Genomic DNA, 18,049 nt, shown 5'->3' with positions numbered 1-18,049 from the left:
ACATTCGATTTGTTTTAGTCGGAGTGATGATGTGAACAAAGGATTCAGAGAATGACGTTCGCCTTCAACGGTCTGAGATTCCAAGGACTTGTCTTCAATGAGTTCTTTGAAATGTTGTGACGTCTGTAAATTGGGCGCTTTTTGAATCCCGACTCCGACCTCGCTTGGCTTCTGCGACTGCGAGGCGGCTGGAGGAGGAAGCACATTGGGATGCATTATTCTGGAGCTCCTGGACTCCGGCCTGGGAGAGGATGAAAGAGGAGCATATGCACACGATGGGCCGGCGTTCTGCATTGTCAATAATTGAATCGCTTATTCACTCTCTCCCTGCCTCTCTCTCTGTGTCTCTCTCTGTCTCTCTCCCCGCTGCCCTGAAGGCCGTGCTGCAGAGTCAGTAGGAACGACATGAGAGCCTCTCCAGCGTCGTTCCTAAAGGTCTCTTTCAGTACTTCCTCTTTTATCTCCGTCTATATATATATTTCTTCAACACAAACAAACAGAGAAGAGCCGATGCCACTCGTGCGCCTGTCTCTCTCTCTCTCTCTCTCTCTCACTCTGTCTCTCTGTCTGTCTCTCTCTACATTTAAGCTGCTTTGCAGAAATGAACTGAAATGGAGGGCAGGCTACGGAGAGATGGTAGGGAGGGATCTAATGCATCTATTGCTTACCATTTCCTCTCCGGCTGCCAGACAGAGAGACGCCGTCGAGGTTGTTGACACTTTGAAACGTTGCCAGCGATGACCGAGTACGACCAGACGTGTTAAAGGGATATAGATATATATATATAAATATTATATCATCTTGTCGCCCAGCTCTACACGGCAGAGATTAGCGTTCACATTTAGCATCTGAATGGCAGCGGCATTAACGCGTCTTATTCTTGGACCGCCCTCCTCGTCACCGCGGTGATATCTGAATCCTTCCTACTTGAGTCGCCGGATTGTTGACGTGAGTTCACTTTGCTCCGTCAGTGTTTCGCTCCATCCTTCTCTGCCCTCGATCAACACCTACTTGTCTCTCTCTCTCTCTCTCTCTCTCCATCCGCCACCCACCGCCCTGCAATGCAGACTTGTGGAGGCCTGCCAGGAATGGCCTGCATCCACCTGATCATCCTCCCTCGCTCTCTTTACCTCCGTGCAGACGGGTGGTGCTCTCAGGGATTGCCTGCAGACAGACAGGCAGACAGACAGACAGACAGTCGAGGGAGCCGTGTTCCCTCCCACCTCCTCCCGTGACCCCGTCTGTCTGCTGCTGTACACTTGGCTCATGACCGTATACTCCACCCACACACACACACACACTCCTTGGCGAGATTGGACATGCACAATCACTACAAATACAGTGTGTGTGTGTGTGTGTGTGTGTGTGTGTGTGTGTGTGTGTGTGTGTGTGTGTGTGTGTGTGTGTGTGTGTGTGTGTGTGTGTGTGTGTGTGTGTGTGTGTGTGCATGGATACTGTCTCTGCAGATACACACATGCCAAACGTAATCACATGCAGTCAGGTGACTCGTGTTAATTATTCATGGGGAATAAATATGGTTTCCTGCGTTCCTCTCCCGCCACAGTGATTAACCGACAGACTTCCACAGATAGCCGAGCTTGGCTAGCTCCGGTAGCGGTGGCACTCCAAAACAACCCTGTGAGGTATGATATTATCGCGACCCAGACCAGAGGAATGAGGAAATCCCCCCTGAGTGTTTAGTCTCTGAGCTTTTTCGCCTCGGCTTTGTAGTTAACCTTTACCCAGCCATTCTCCAGAAACAGCAAGGCGTGCAGGTCTGTTTACCCGCGATAAGAGCAAGCAACCGTAATCCATTGCATCGGGGAGAACGAGTACATTAAACCTCCTCCGGTTTTCACCTCCCCCAAATGATCCTTAAATTGTTTCGGGGCTGGAGGAACGGTCCGTCTGTAATGGGGTGCGCAGACCTTTTCTTTTTTTTTCTTTGCGGCGTACGGTTCACAATGAACTCCATTGTTGAGGTAGACGGTCCTCGGCTGCCGGCTCCGGTACAGTTCCCATTTTTAATAATGCTCAACTGGACCTGTTTCCATGTCATTATTTCACAGGAGATGCTATTTTTTTTATTATTATCGTGTTGGAGCTGAAACAGCAGCATGTCTGAGCTGTGACATCAGTCTTCCCTCGCTGGGTCGCCAGCTATGTGAAAACATTCAATCCATCTGGCAGCGAGTCTCCTCCTTTAAACCTGGCTGGCCTCATTTTCTCCTTTTTTTTTTTTTTTCTCCTCGCCTTCCTCCCCTCGTTTCTTTTCTTTTCTTCTTTTTTTTTCCTGGAGTCCATCTCTCCGGCCAAGGGCTCTAGCATTTTCCCACAGAGTGTGTTGCTGAAGGCCGAGCCTTTGTTTTCTGCTACAGGGACACATGGTGGGAGGAGGAGGAGGAGGAGGAGGAGGAGGAGGAGGGAGGCTGACTTCCTGGCTGCCAACTCGGGGTCTATGTCAGTGTGAGAAAAAGCAGGGGAGACAGATCTGATGATGATAGAAGAACTGTGTATCCTAGGGACTGAAAAAAAAGGCTCAGCACCTAAATAACTTCATAACAGGCTGTCAGCTCTTTCACCTCTTTTTTTAGTGTAATTCGTCGTCCTTCTGTTAAAAACACAGATAGTGGGAGTCAGCACTGTCCTTTATTGTACCTTAGACCTTATTCTGGCAGCGTTTCTTATCTGGAAAACAACTTTGTGATGATTATTATGCAAATACCACAGCAGAACGATAAGCTACATATACAGTTATGGAGATTTAGTATGGTGGTGTCCAAGGGGACTAAAAAATAACATTAAATGAGCACTAATGTGCCCCCTGGATGTGATACTTTATCAGCTTTACATGCTAGTAGTGGATACACGGGAGATGTAACAACACAACGTTGACTCTGGACTGTGGGCGTGCTGCTTTTGTGAAATAGCTGCGCTGTCTTTTTAAATGGGATGCAGAGCGAGGGGTGTGTTTGCAGCTACAGACATCCTTTGGGAGCGGTGTGGTGTAACTCAGAGGGCAGAGGCTGGAGCCACGTTCCCAGAGACTCCAAAATAGTCCGGAAAAAACGCTCTGCCGTGAGCCGCTGGTAAAGGAATGCGACCCAAAGCGAGAGCGGTGCGTTCCGAGGATCCAGCTCGGAGAGGTTCTGCTGGACCATGTTTCACATATTCAGTAGATCGTAAGTCTTTCCTTTTTCATACTTTATTTACGGGTGTGTGCTAGTTTACCGGGGATTGTTACAGCACAGCTGCTTTTTTGGAAAATCTCTGGTTGTGCATCCGCCCAGGGCTCTACATGGCTTCAACTTTTCTGTTTCTGGATATAAGGAAAGGTTAGTTCAGAAAGGAGAGAAGGCATCTAGTCAGGGAGAGGGAAAGGTGCTGGGAGGAAACACAAGGACACGTTGAGACTTGAAACATGGAAACTATTCGGCGCCAAAGGCGACTCTCGGCTTCAGAGCCCAAATGAGATCTCGGTATTCACAATTTAGAGCCAATTATGTGCTTCTTCACCTGTCTGAAGCTGGTGTAACTCCAATGTAACTTAAACAACACACACACAGTGGAGTAGGGAAGTGTTTGCAGAGAAGCAGGTTAGGTTGTTTTCCAGTGTTGCGTGGGAAGAAAAGCCTCTGCCCTCTTTTCTTTTTCTTTTTTCACCCCCCTCTTCGTGAACTTGAGCGTTTGACTCTTTCTTTGTCCAGTGCCACAGGGGGCGTTGGGATATTCAGGTCCAGAAGTGAAAACACACACACACACACACACACACATACTTCCTCATCGCCTCTGTTATCACTTCCCTCAGCACTTAACAGTTATGCAAGAGTTCAAAAGAAAAAGCTTTCTGGCGTGTAACTAATTTATATTTTCTCAGTTCGTGCTAAAAATATGCTTTTGTCTTTTAATGCGGTTTTTGCCACACAAACACACACAAATACAGCTGTATCATGATCACACACACACACACACACACCATGACCTTGGCATGCTTTAAGTAAGGCTGAGACATAGTGAACATCTGTGATTAAAGCATAATAATATCGTTGCAATGAAATGACAAATCAATAATGGCTAATGAGGAATAACAAGTGGGAGATGTTAACCTCTGAGTGCAACGCGTGTGTGTGTGTGTGTGTGTGTGTGTGTGTGTGTGTGTGTGTGTGTGTGTGTGAGACTCCTAACATAGTGTGCTAATGAGTAATGGTGTTTTATAGCCTGATAGCTAACGGACTCTGAGGAAATCTCCTTCTCCGCCGTCGTGGAGTGAAGTCAGGTCCTCTCTCTGGCAGCTCGCCGCCCGCAGGGTTCAACATTAAGGATCGCTGGCCTGAAGCCAAATGAGAAGTCAGTTAATTGGGCAGACGTTGACTCAATTAGGGGCCAACGTTTTCACTCTCCCCTGTCTTTTTGGTGATAACTACATCACCACACTTGGCGTGTTTTAGTGCAGAATTAATGAGTGTGCTAAGCAGGAACGGTGGTCATATGTAATTTGAATCATAAAGAAAAAAGGTGTTTCTTTTGTCGGGAGTGGGTTGTTTTTTTTTTCGGAGGTTTTAAAAATAATGAATCAGCCCCCGAAACTGTCAAGGTTATTTTATCGGCAAAGTTGGCTGGTTTTTCTAACAAAATAGAGCCTATAATTATCACAAACAGGAATATCTCAGCAAATCTGATTCATTCGGAGGTGATTCATTTCCTCGTCGTTTGGATGAATGCAGAGATTGAACCGGAGCGCTGCTGGCACTTAAAAGAAGCCGCTATAACAAACACAACACATTTGATGACATTTTTTTTTTTACGTTTATCTACAGCCAATTATTCACATTCGAAAATATTGTTTTGTCATTAATTTCGCCCCTGTGCATTCTGAAATGCGGTTTCTGGCACACATTTTTTAATAATGATTAATACAGAATACTCGTAATGAGAACGATAAATAATCCATTAGGCTGTATTGATTTCAGCTTATGAGAAAATCCATTGCGAGCACATAACTTCACACTTGAGTTATTGATATAAAAAAAGTTAAACAAAAACATTTATTATGCCACAAACTCCATTCATTTAACCATTGATCTGGTTTTCTATAAATATATAGATCGCTGACCTACTGGTCCAGATCAATCAGTCCAGAGTAATCAATCAGAAGGGGGGAGGGGGGGAGGGGGGGGCATGAAGTCATGTGACACAGTATTCCACAAGGCTGCATGACTAAAGAACAAATTGTGTGCATTTTTGTTACAGTCATATTCATACCTCACGTCCCGTAAAGTGCTTTTGTTCAAATCAATATAGCGATCATATCTCACTGGTGGTGAGTTTCCAGATGGCCATTAGTCATTAGTATGACTGTAGACCCTCCCCGCCCCTCCCCCCCCTCCTCTGAGCATAGCCGCTACTTAAGCAGTTACTCATTAGTGCGACCTTTGACCTCATTATGCATTCTCTGTCATTGCAGATGTCATGTTTGTGGCTGTCCCCCTCTCTCCGTGAATGGAAACAAACATTCCTATCGCTGTAACAGAGCCTCGTTGTTCTAGAAGCTACATAATAATAATAATAATAAAACTCTCTGATGACCTTTTGGCCTTTACAACAGAGGACAGACCGCACGCGTCACGGTCGAGTCCAAAAATGTTTGTTAAAATTAAAAAGTGACCGATGACGGTGGGTAGCTGGCGTGCGGCGCAGCTGCAGCTGCTGGTGAGATCTCGTACGGCGGCTTGTATTTGCGGCCAGCTGTTCTAGACGATGACCTCAGAGCCGAACCTCCAAACTGGGTTTTTTTGGAGCGGCGTAGCAGATGTTACCCTGAATTACCCCTCGTAGCATAGCGGGGGGGGGGGGGGGTTCCCAAAGCAGTTGTCTTCATAAAACCACCTGATCTCAGTTTCCAGCCAACCTGTCTGAGCTCTGAGTCACCCCCCCCCCCCCCTCCCCCCACTCCTAAAACAGACTCCAGGAGGATTTCATCATTCAGATACTAAAAACAGCCTCCTTCCTCTCTGCAGATGAAAGGCCCTCCTCCTCTACATCTCCAGCTCTGCTTCTTGTTTGTCTTCACAAAGGTGGTCACACCATCGTTTTTATAGCCCCTCTCGCTTGGTGCAGCGATGCCCCCCCAGGGGAGGAGGGGGAGGCGGGGGATGTGACTCCCTTCTTTCCACCATAATCTCCCTTTTGTCTTGTGTGCATTAGACCTGCTGGCTCTCTTAAGGTACACTATGTATGTGGACCGATGTGGACCGATGTGGACTGTGCCCGCTCATGTATGACACCCATCTGGTTAAATGCACATTTTCTTTTTCATCTGTCTGCCTTAATGGTCGGAGGAGGCAGCCAATCAGGACGCACAGGAGCTCACGGGTGGATGAGTTCAAAGGGGGGGGGGGGGGGGGGGGGTCATTCAATGTGATGTGTAGAACTTTCCCCTCCAGGGGTTATTAGCAAAGGGAACATTGGTGGTGGTGGTGGTGGTGGGAGGGGGGGGGGGCTGTCACATTAGCTGCTGCATCTCCAGTTCACTTCACTCACTTCTTCGTCCCCAGTGGTCATCTCCTCTTCCTCTTCCTCCGCCCGACTTGACAGTGAAGCGAGGTTCTGTTGACCGGATCTTCCCTGATTGGTGTGTTTTTTTTTGTGCTCGAGGTCTGTAGCCACATGTCAGCGGGTTCAGCTCCCACGCCCCGTTCTGCACCAGCAGCATCTGACAGGACACCCCCCCCCCCCCCATCTCGTTCCATTGCCTCCTCTTCCTCCTCTTCCTCCTGCCTCTCGCCGTCTTTTTGCTTGTCTTGTTTTCTCCCGCTACCCATCATGCAACTGTACACTCCGGTGCAGATGAAAATTGACAGATGGCAGGTTGCGAAAACACACAAAACACCATCGGTTTACCGGAAAAACGGAAGCATGAATCGGCATAAAAAAAAGCATTCTGACGCCGCGGTAAGACTTCAGCATCCTCCCGCCGAGCGGCGAGAAGAGACCTTACCACATCCGCTCGGATCAAGCGAGCGCTCAGACCCCGCGACCGGGCGTCCTGCGGCGTGACAGGCGTCGTTTCGTCACAGCCTGCGGCCCTTTTCCGCTGACTCAGCGAAACAAAGCAGTGGGAATAATGGTCGCTTTATTGTGTGAGGCTCGGTTGCATGAATAATGGCCCATTTGTCCGGCCGCCGCAGCGTGTTTCCTAATCAAGGTTGGGACAATTACGAGTGTGTGTGTGTGTGTGTGTGTGTGTGTGTGTGTGTGTGTGTGTGTGTGTGTGTGTGTGTGTGTGTGTGTGTGTGTGTGTGTGTGTGTGTGTGTGTGTGTGTGTGTGTGTGTGTGTGTGTCGTTAATGGTTTACCCAGCTTTGATGTCCGGGGTTCAGGGAGCCCAGGTGCTCACGGAGTGGTTGCATGTCGCTGGCCGGCTCCATGGTTTTTCGAGCCGAGCCAGCTGTGAGAAGGTAATGAATTTCACAAGCATACAGGGATATAAATATGATGAAAGCTGTGCGTATTGCAAGCTCATCTTAAGTACATGATTACAAGCCACTCGTCTAACCGGCGCGCTGCAATAACGTGACAAGCCTTCTCAGCTGGTTTCACATCCAGAGGGTTGCCGAGCGTCGACGATTCCACTTCACGTGTACTTTTATATTTTCATATCACTTTTCTATGTGTGGTGATGTAAGAGAGGCAGAGCCAGCATTTTCATCCCCCCAGCCATCGATGCTCTGCATGGATTTGCATTTATTTGTTATGTAATACGTTTTACACCCAATTTATTGATCTGACACTTTTATGTAAAAAATGTTCATCCTCTATAGTAGAGTTGTTTATTGGTAGGAATCTGGCAAAGCAGTTACCATTCAATATATTGTGATATTGGCACTATAAGGGAGGTGATATATTGTGATTTTTTTTCTCATTTTTGGAAAACTGGCATCGTATAAAGGACACATCAGATATTATCCATGAAAAATGTGAAAAAGTATGAGTTTCAGTACAGTGGGAAAGGCATTTCCATTTACAATCATGTCTGATCTTTGCATGTAAACTTTTAACTACAAATTGATAGCGTATAATATTATAGTACCTCACGTGTATCAATGTTTTTCTTCCAGCCTACTACCTCAGGTGCACATCGTAAAGAAAATGTGAGCAGAGTGCTTTCACCTGCGTCTACCTGCTAATATGCACGCCTACTTGCACACACGCTTCTCCTGTGTCTGTTTGCTAGAGAGCATTATTAACGAGCGATCGCCAGTGGAAAGCAGTATTGATCGTCGTAAATGCCGGTCTAACAGCAAAGCAGGAAAAAAAACACAGGAAACACTCTTAGCAAGGAGAGCTAACATCAGGCTTTAAATGGAGGCTTCGCTTGAGAAAAGTACTCCGAGGTTAAGCGTTGGGATTTCTCATGATATCTTATGATTCCTCAAGTGAATATTAACACCGTTTCACATGACGACTGCAGTGAAATAGCTGGTAGTGTTGCAGGAGCCCAGTAGGATGTGGATACTCAGAGCTGCAGTTACATCAGCTCAGCCTATCTTGAGCTATCGGCCACGAAAACCCTGGCAGCGCACGCCAGCTCGCCATCAGGTCACTGTGTTAGAAGCCTTAAGTGCTCCGACGCCTATATGGGCCGGAGGTTTTCAGACCATATCAGATCCCAGACAGGCTATCAGATGAACTCTCCTTTTTACAGGATGCAGTGGGTGCAGCCCAGACACACACTCACAGAATCCATTACTACCGAGTCCTACTCTGCTCTTACTCCTAACTGGGTTTCTATTGAACGCCAGCAGGGCCGAGTGCATGTGTCAGACACGGCGGCCTGACACAGTGACATCAATTCTCCAGTCGGGAATGGAAACGTCAGCAGGCAAAGGAGGTGTTCAGATTAAAAAGATATACAGTATGTAACGGGTAAATAGGCTTTTCACCCGTCATCCTTTCTCATTTCAGACTTTACGTTTCTATTATTTGTGCATAAAAACCTGAGCATAAATGCCCCCAAAAATCTATATATTTCTACAAAAAATGTTCTACGCTCGACTGAGCTGGAGAAGTTGGCGTATCAAAAAAGAAAGAGCAGACAGAAACAGATTTTTTAATACTAATATTGTGTGGTGCCTCATTCTGTTTCCCTGCTGTGCTGCCATTTGCTGTTTGAGTCTAGACTGGGGCGACTTTGATTCGTGCCAGCCCTGCTTTATCACTAGAGCACCTGATTAAAACACCACGGGGGGGGGAGGGAGGGATCAGAAGAAAGGGGGAAAAAAAATCATTCATAAAAAAAAAATAATAAAAAACCTAAATGCCATCGAGATGGGAACCAGCGAGGAGATGCCATCGTGTGCAGAGCCGCTGGAGCTCGATCGATGATGAAACCCCGTCGAGTCACATTTAAAAAAAAAAAAGTCTTGTGCAAACTTTATTTTTTTTGTATCAAAGTGTCTCTCAGCATTTCACACAGTTATGTATACGAGGTACAGTACAGTACGGCCTCCTGTAGTCCTGACACGCTCTCACAAAGGCTGGGTTTTTTATGGCACGACCTTTTCAATTATGTATTTTACTACAGGGCTTTATAGAGTTGTGTCTGCGTAGGAGAACTACTGCGAGTTCCTGAACCATCACAGCCTCCGAGTGTCTCCTGCACACCGTCTGAAATATTTAAGTCGCCCACGCGACCAAGAGGTGGACGTATTGATCGTTGGCCGCGAAACGGGAGAAGGCCGATAAACACAGTGAGATGGATAAACAGAAGAGCCAGCGTGATGGAAAGATTTGTCTGAAGGACTCCTTCAAACATAACACACACACACACTTCAGGTAAACACTGGATGAGAGAAAGACATGATGGGAGGAAAAATGGAGGCGGAGTGTTGGAGGATTATCAAGGACAAACAAGGACGTTTTGCTGAGAATAGATGACGTTGCGGAGGGAGAGAAAGGAGGATACCGTTGCTTTTTAAATAAAAAAACAAGCTGTTATTTGTAAAATGTATAGATCTAGAAGTTACAAGCAGATCTCACACGCCAGACACTTTTTTCCCCGTGTCATTATTACAAAGCGGCCTACAAAAGGGCTCTAAATTACACGTTACAGTACAATTTAATAGAGATGACAGGCGGCTTTATTATTCACCAATGCTGTCGCAGTCTCCCACCATTTCCTCTGACACTAATGTGCTAATATGATATGCTGAGAGAGAAAAGAAAAACATAATGGCAGCATAAAATCCATAATATCCTCTTTTTTTTTTCATGCATTCCTCTCTTTGCTGCAAACATGCAGATTATTACTCTCTTCTTATTGGTCTAAATGTTCCACGTTTATGCTACCAGGGATCTTTCCGGTCTCCTGCAGGTTTTTTGGGGACGGTCAACATGAGTTTCACCTGTCCCTTAAAGGCACATCCCACCACCAAACTCCCTCCCCCCCGTTTCTCCCTCCTCTCCGCTCACTTGACTCGCTCCCTGTTCTGCCCGGTACCCAGACAGCCAATCACAACGCAGAGCTAGGTGCAAAACACACTTCCTCTGCAGCTGTGCTTTGAAAAGAAAAAGAAAAAAAGACTCGCAGCTCCTAAAACAAGATTCTCACATTCAAAGCTATCCTTGAGGCATTTGTAGTTTTTATTGTGTTTTTTTTAAATGCCGATGAAATGTGTCTTTCTGTGTGTGTGTGTGAGGAAGGGATGAAAAAAAAGAGATGGAGAGAGAGTTCAGATAATTATCCACTTCACATTGGACAGTGGATTTGACAACAAAGCTGGCCGACTGTACAAAGGGCCACTAAGCTGTCATTACGGCTGCTGCTTTTTCCCCCAGAATGCCCCCTTTCTGATTTTGTAGTCCACAGAAGAGTCGCACACATACGTGGGATTAGCGTGTAAGCTCTCCACAGAGGGCACTATTACCAGAATGTTCTCACTCATTACACAAGCAGGGGGGGGGGGGATGTTTGTGTCGCTCGCCCCTGTCTCACCAGCACATTTAGCTCTTCATCCTCTTATCGCTGTGAGGCCGACGGGAACATGAGTCAGGTTTGATGGTTAGTAGAACAAAATAACACGAGATACATATTCATGATGCTTTATGGGCGATCACAACACACACAAGGTCAAGTATGCTAATGCTTCATAATTGTAATACACCGTGTGTGTTATGATTCCCATTGTAAATTATTATGATCATTATTATGGTGCGATTAAAAGTGAATCTCTGTGGACGTTTTATAGCTTCAAATAAAGTGCAAAAATCTCAATACATCCATCTATTTATTTATATAAATGCAAGAACAAAGCTAAAACGCCCACATAGAGTAACTTATCATCATTATAATCTTGATTATATACCATTACATATTACACAATACATTAATATCAGCAATTATAAAGAAGGATTGATGTGATTAATCATTATGACATACTGTGATTGTTGTATAACTTTAATTACACTGTAAACAGATGATAACAAGCATGTTTATTATGGGGACGGGGCATCATGGGAAGTGTTACTTCACTTTCTGACACGTTGGACGAAAGCATACTTGAACAAAACGGGTTTTAATTGAATGTTAGGGGGGCTAAATGTGCGGTTAAATAACGAGCTTGATGATGTGGCTGATATACACTGGAGGAGACACACATTCGCTCCCCGCCCCCCCCCCCCGGTGACAGCCGTTCACTAACTAACTCTTATAAAAACAGCAGAAAGTAGGGCGACATCAAACGGCAAACAGTGGAAAGCTCTTTACTTTGTCTGCTAATCTTCTCCGGCTGGGAAACGGCCGTGAAAAGGGCTTGGAGGGTCGTCGCTGTCAGAATATCGAGCACTTTGTAAAGCGCTCTCTGAGCTCCTGTCAGTTTGTGTGGGACGTGTGTGTTGGGTAAATTCAGCCCCCCCCCCCCCCCCCCCCCACCCACACCCATTAATGATAATCAATAACGTGAATTGCTTCCTATTTCTAGCGGGTCGTTTGCGACGTTCACGCTCATCCGTCGCCGTTTTGAAGTCGTAAACGAGGAGTCGCCGAGCGTCCGAGGCCGAGTATCCTCTCGCCGTCATCCTCTCGCTCTCTCCATTCACACTCGCCACGAACGCCCGCTAACACATATGCTCCCTCTCTCTCTCTCTCCGTCTCGGCACGGTGACTCAGTTCTCTCTTCCTGTCTCCCTCCCTCTCTTAGATCTCATCTGATGCCAAGGCTGAAGGAGTCTCGCTCCCATGAGTCATTGCTCAGCCCCAGTAGCGCTGTGGAAGCCCTGGACCTAAGTATGGAGGACGAGGTGGTCATCAAGCCCGTTCACAGCAGCATCCTGGGGCAGGACTACTGCTTCGAGGTAACACCACACACTACTGTACCGGCCCTGTGGGGTTCCTACTGTACCGAGGTGTTTCAGGCATCCGTGAAAAGCTCGTTTTCTGCATCGGTGGTGTTTGTTGAGTGGCATTTGGAGCACTTCTAAATCACTAGTACACAAAAAACTACAAGAAAGGACATGAAATTCTGGTTCAAAATCATAAAACCCCCAGAGAATTATCACCAAACTGTAAGATTTAACTCAATTTTGATTATCGGGATAATCGTGAATATCATCATGAGTGAAAAAGCTGTCTAGCTCACTATCAAAAAATACAGGAAGCATCATGTGATTAAAAGGAAACTGTGTCGCTATTGGTTAAAATGTAGTTTTTTTAAGAATGTTAATTTGTTTTTCACTTAAATAGTCTAATGTGTCTAATCTGTTATGTTAAAATATGATATAATCTTAAGTAAAGTACTTCCTTATGTACATTACTTATGTTTTAGCGCCATTTTAAGAATTTCAAGTATATTTTTTGATCATTATCGGGATAATATCGTGAATCTCATTCATTTCGGGCCAGGATAATCGTGACCTGATATCTTCATATCGTCCCATGTCGACTCTGCAGTTCCCGTCATCTCCACAGGCTGATTTAGTGACTTTGAGCTCATTGTTTTGGTTTTACAGCTAATGTTTCGCTGCTCTCGCTGCAGCAGGAAGCTTTTTTTTAGATAGAAAAATCTGAGCCAGTGGATGAAATGGAGCAGTCAGCTGCTAAAAGGAGAGATGATATCGGGTCAGGGTCACACAGCATCTTAATAAAGGTGGAATATGTTAATGCTGTGTTCCCGGCTGCCGTACAAATACCCAGCAGAAGCTAAAGATGCTGCTCTGTAGACGCCTGATAAACACTCCGCAGTGTTAATCAGCTTGCTTTCCAAATATTTGGGTCAACTCGAGCGATGATGCTGTTTGGTATTATTCCCAGTTATAACAGAGTTTGCTACGATTCTGATTTGCACCTTTTTCTCCACGGCAACAACGGCCCTTTATTTGTATTATCCATTATTTTTATAATGATTGTTTTTGCCATTTAGAAAAAGCAGATATGAAAAAGAAGGCAGGAATATGACATTTATAACCATGGGTTCCCTCTATTTAAAAAAAACAACAAAGCGAGGGACCGTGGTTCCAATTAGCTGGTTTGTGAGAATAAAAGGAATAATTACATTCCCTCTCATTACTGTGGATTCACATGTGCGCCAACACATACATGCTGCAGCGAGGGAGCGTTCAGGTTCAATCATGGATTCCCATCCTACACTGTCTACCACAATGGAGACCAGAAATCTCCACCAATCTTTATTATCCGGCTCATTACATAATCCTGTCCCCATCCCCTACTGTTCATTTTTAATGATGCAGTCATCATGCAGCCTGCCAGGCAGCCATCTCTCTCTCCTCTGTCCATTCACACCCTTCAGTCATCCCTCCACAATGCCGAGTCATCCTCAGCCCCTCCATAAGCTTCTTCACCGTCGGCGACAAAGCCGTGTTTTAGAACTAAGTTTAGCAAAAATAACATTCTGTGTGCTGTTTGATTGTACACTCATTTTTCTCCCTGTCTCTGTGATGCGACGGCAGGTCACCACCTCCACGGGAAGCAAATGTTTTTCCTGCCGCTCATCAGCCGAGAGAGACAAATGGATGGAGAACCTGAGGAGAGCGGTGCAACCCAACAAGGTAAACACACAGGAGGCGGGACTAGACGGCGTAACTCTGTGTCCCAATCCCAAACCGCACGTTGCCACGGCGACCGCTCTAAAGCCGAGCTGAGCTCCGCGCTGCGGCGACGCCGTGTCGTAACCCGCGCAAAACAATGCGATCCGATATGTCGACATCCAGCTGTGCCCTTCCTGCCCCGGCACAAAGCAGGAGGACGAAGAGGTGGGGGGGGGGAACACAGAGACCCCCCATCTGCAGGCCTGATACACACAGCTGTGGTCGCAGACACACAATCCATTATTTCATTATTTAGTGAATCACTCGCTATTTAAAAGTTTGGAGTAAAAACAAAAGTTCCCTAATAACGCTGCAGTCATATTGTTATTTCTGTCCCTCAGTGTCTTTGCTCTGCGTTTTTAAGTATTCCATCATTTAGAGATTAGAATGTGGGCTTTTTTGGCAGATATATAAAAGCTGCAGCCAGATACCGATATTCTTTGGAACTAGATGAGGAAGTCTCCGGAGTTGTATTAATTCGATTTTCACTTAAAACGCCTACTACTGGCTGACTAATACAGACTAGACTCACCAAACTCAGTTTATCCAACATATGGAGGACAAGCATCACGATAAATAATAAATATGTTTGAAGCCAGTCATTGTATTTATTGGAAACATATTCTGACTCCTAAAGAACGAAAACTCTGTAATGAGCTACGATGAGGAGAAGAAGAAGAAGAATAACTTTATTTATATAGCATCTTTAAAAACAACAGTTTACAAAGTACTTTTGACAGCAGGATATAATATAATAATATTAATAATAATAATATAAATATGGTCAGGTACACAAACAAAATAAATAAAAAGTTAAAAAGGGCAACACATACATATACATCGTTGCCACATACCTGTCTGCCAGAGATGCAGTCAATGTAAATGAAATGAGGTGGTCTAAATGCTAAAACCCCACACAAGTCAGCATCACGTAGAAGCAGAGTAATTATGGATAATTATGATAATAGGCCATTTACAGAGGTATCATCTTTCCAGGCTGGTGTTTGATTGTAAATACACTTCCGTGTGACATAACACCACGGTTAATTCCTAATTGAAGGGGTAGATAACCTTGATTTACAGTAGGGGAGTCATTTCGCTGTCAACTGAGGGGGGATTTGGAAAATTGATAACGGCGGTGAAAAGGTGTTATTTAACTGAGCTCTAAATCTCCAGGAGGAAGAACTTCTACTGTGAAGGTTTCAGGCATCACGCTTGCAAAAAGGAAAAAAGAAAATGTGGAGATATAGATGTTACGTGCAGGCGTTTGTAGTGCAGTCTGTAGAGAATAAGTTTTCTTTCTGCCTAAAAATGGGGGAAATCCTCATATATGATCCTCGTGACCCACAAAAATACCATCAGATCAGGATCGTGATGAATTTAGAGCCACGGAATGATGTAAAAATATGAATTTCATGTGTGAAAAGCATCCAGATACTGTTGAACTTTTCTAAAACACTGATAATCCAGACGTCCATGCTGTCCTTGTGATTATGAGCAGCTCCGTGTATTCTCTCTGATAACGTAATTATTAGCTCTCCGTTCCCTCTCTTCATCTTCAGAAGGTAGTTTTCAAGGCAATCTGAATAATGGGCCAAAAATATGCCCCGCTCTCGGCAACTAAAAATCAATTGATGACATAAGAATGGGTTAGCACTTTGTGAAATAATGTAGGAGTGAGATTTCTTAGCTCTTAAAAAAAAAAGGGAAAAAAAGAGCAAACTGCAGGAGAGGAAAAAAGGCTTTTAAATCGCCTCCGTGACGTGATTGAAGTGCTGTCAAGAATGTTTTTGGCATTTAAAATGGAGGAACTTCAAAACCAGGGTTTGAGGCGTTTGAATGGTCGTCAGTATATTTCCGCAGACGTTTGATTTATTTTTGGTTTTACTGGATTTTTACTGGATTAGTAAAAAAAAAACAGAGCCGAGAGAGGAGGGGCAATATTCTGAGAAAAAAAAGTCCCTAATTTGCAAGTTTATCAAGTAGCTGTCACTTGTTGTCATAGCAACGGCAAACATTCGGTCTTAGCGAAATCAAGCAACTTGTTTTTTATCAATATATGACAAGTGAAAGCTACCGCTAGCATCTTAGCCCGACCGCCCGATCAATAAACACCCATAAGATGACACTTTGGCCTCATATAAATAAAACCAACAGTAACCTCAACATCCATCACCCTAAGGACCTTAACGAGGCGTTGTCACACATTGTGATGTATTAATTAGAAAAATAAACAAACGTACATTCATGGGAAGTTAGCTAGCATAAATGCCGGTTGTTAGCATCGTAACAAACTCACAAAATTTGTGAGTTTATAAAGTGGCGAATTCGTGACTTAGTGGCAGGTTAGTTACTTTGTCCTCCCGCTGAAATTATCACTTTTAACGTTGATGTTCCTCACTAAAACCACTTCCTGTCCTCGTCTCCAGGACAACAGTCGCCGGGTGGAGAACCTGCTGAGGCTCTGGATCATCGAGGCCAAGGACCTGCCGGCCAAAAAGAAATACTTCTGCGAGCTGTGCCTGGATGACTCGCTCTACGCCCGCACCACCTGCAAGCTCAAGACCGACAACGTCTTCTGGGGCGAGCACTTCGAGTTCAACAACCTGCCGGCCGTCAAGAGCGTCACGGCCCACCTCTACAAGGACTCGGACAAGAAGAAGAAGAAGGACAAGAACAATTACATCGGGCTCGTCAACATCCCCGTCGCCGCGGTGACCGGGCGGCAGTTCGTGGAGAAGTGGTACCCGGTCAGCACGCCCAACCCTCCCAAGGGCAAGACCTCCGGGCCCATGATCCGGATCAAGGCGCGCTACCAGAGCATGAACATCCTCCCAATGGAGATGTACAAGGAGTTCGCCGAGTACACCACCAACAACTACATGCTGCTGTGCTCGGTGCTCGAGCCCGGGATTAGCGTCAAGAACAAGGAGGAGATGGCGTGCGCGCTGGTCCACATCCTGCAGAGCACCGGCAAGGCCAAGGTGAGCACCGGCGTCCTCCTCCTGTTTGTTGTCTCCACGGTAACCAAACAATATGTAGACCATCATGTTGCTGAGACATTAGGTTAGCTGTTCCTCCGCTGCCTTGAACTGTTGACCCCCCCACAGCTGCAGACAAAGAGCAGACAGAGAGGTGATTTCCTCTCGCTGCACCGAGCCTGTATTACATTTTTAACTCGAGCTAATCCCTTACATGTATCCCCCCGCAGTGCTGCACGGCATACCGATGCAGCACAGAGGCCTGGTATATCCACGGCCGTCTGCAGCGCTGCAGGCGCACCCAGATTAGTCTACCACAGTAGGAGCTAAGTCTACCATGACAGCGGGGGCCGCTGGACTCAAATCATCTCCCGTCCGTCCGGGAAAGTCTGGATTTCACTTTTACTTTGACAGAAAATCAAACGTTGGCATTCTGACCCCCGTGTAACGTCAGAGTGGGAGACGTGGGATTGGGGGGGTGTAAAGAAGCTTAGAGCTTCTATCTATCTGCAAACATTTACATAACAGGCTAGTTTTCATTTTTTCAATCATGACAATAATGAGAAGATATGCTGTTTTTGCTGTTCAATATAATAGTAAATCTAATATCTTTGGGTTTTGGTCTGTTGGCTGGCTGGACAAATTTTTTTAAACACATTTAAATATGTGACTTTTTTCTTTTACTGTTTTCTGCTATTTTATAGACTGATTAATTGAGGAAACTCAAAATCAATAAGCAGGCTATAAGGTTCTTTTTTTTTAAAGCATAAATGACAAGAATGGGAGGATTTGCTGCTTTTCGTTAAATTTAATATCTTTGAGTTTTGGTCTGTTTTTTTTTTTTATAGACCAAACTGATTAACTGAGGAAATGAAATGTCCATGACTCAATAATGAAAGAAGTTTGACAATACTGATGAATCTAACTCAAGCTCCAAAAAAATCTCATGAACAAGCGGTATATTTTGTC

The 18,049-nt window shown here is 45.2% G+C and overlaps 1 protein-coding gene across 11 annotated transcripts in view; it reads left to right on the top strand.

The window, feature by feature from the left end:
- The window catches only part of dab2ipb (DAB2 interacting protein b), a 114,547-nt gene that overhangs the window by 68,638 nt on the left and 27,860 nt on the right, over window positions 1-18,049 (top strand). For 10 of the 11 annotated variants that reach the window (XM_084035169.1, XM_084035166.1, XM_084035174.1 and 7 more), the window contains 3 exons: window positions 12,197-12,350; window positions 13,962-14,060; window positions 16,529-17,083. In XM_084035169.1, the coding sequence (XP_083891295.1) occupies window positions 12,197-12,350; window positions 13,962-14,060; window positions 16,529-17,083 (808 nt within the window). Of the gene's footprint in view, window positions 1-3,012; window positions 3,183-12,196; window positions 12,351-13,961; window positions 14,061-16,528; window positions 17,084-18,049 lie in introns of those variants that run through there. The other variant, XM_084035167.1, reaches the window with a different exon arrangement.

Source organism: Eutrigla gurnardus (assembly GCF_963514095.1).
Source record: "Eutrigla gurnardus genome assembly, chromosome: 19".
In the NCBI taxonomy this organism is placed as follows: Eukaryota; Metazoa; Chordata; class Actinopteri; order Perciformes; family Triglidae; genus Eutrigla; species Eutrigla gurnardus.
The sequence above is the reverse complement of the archived record's forward strand: the minus strand, read 5'-3'. Positions and strand labels throughout refer to the sequence as shown.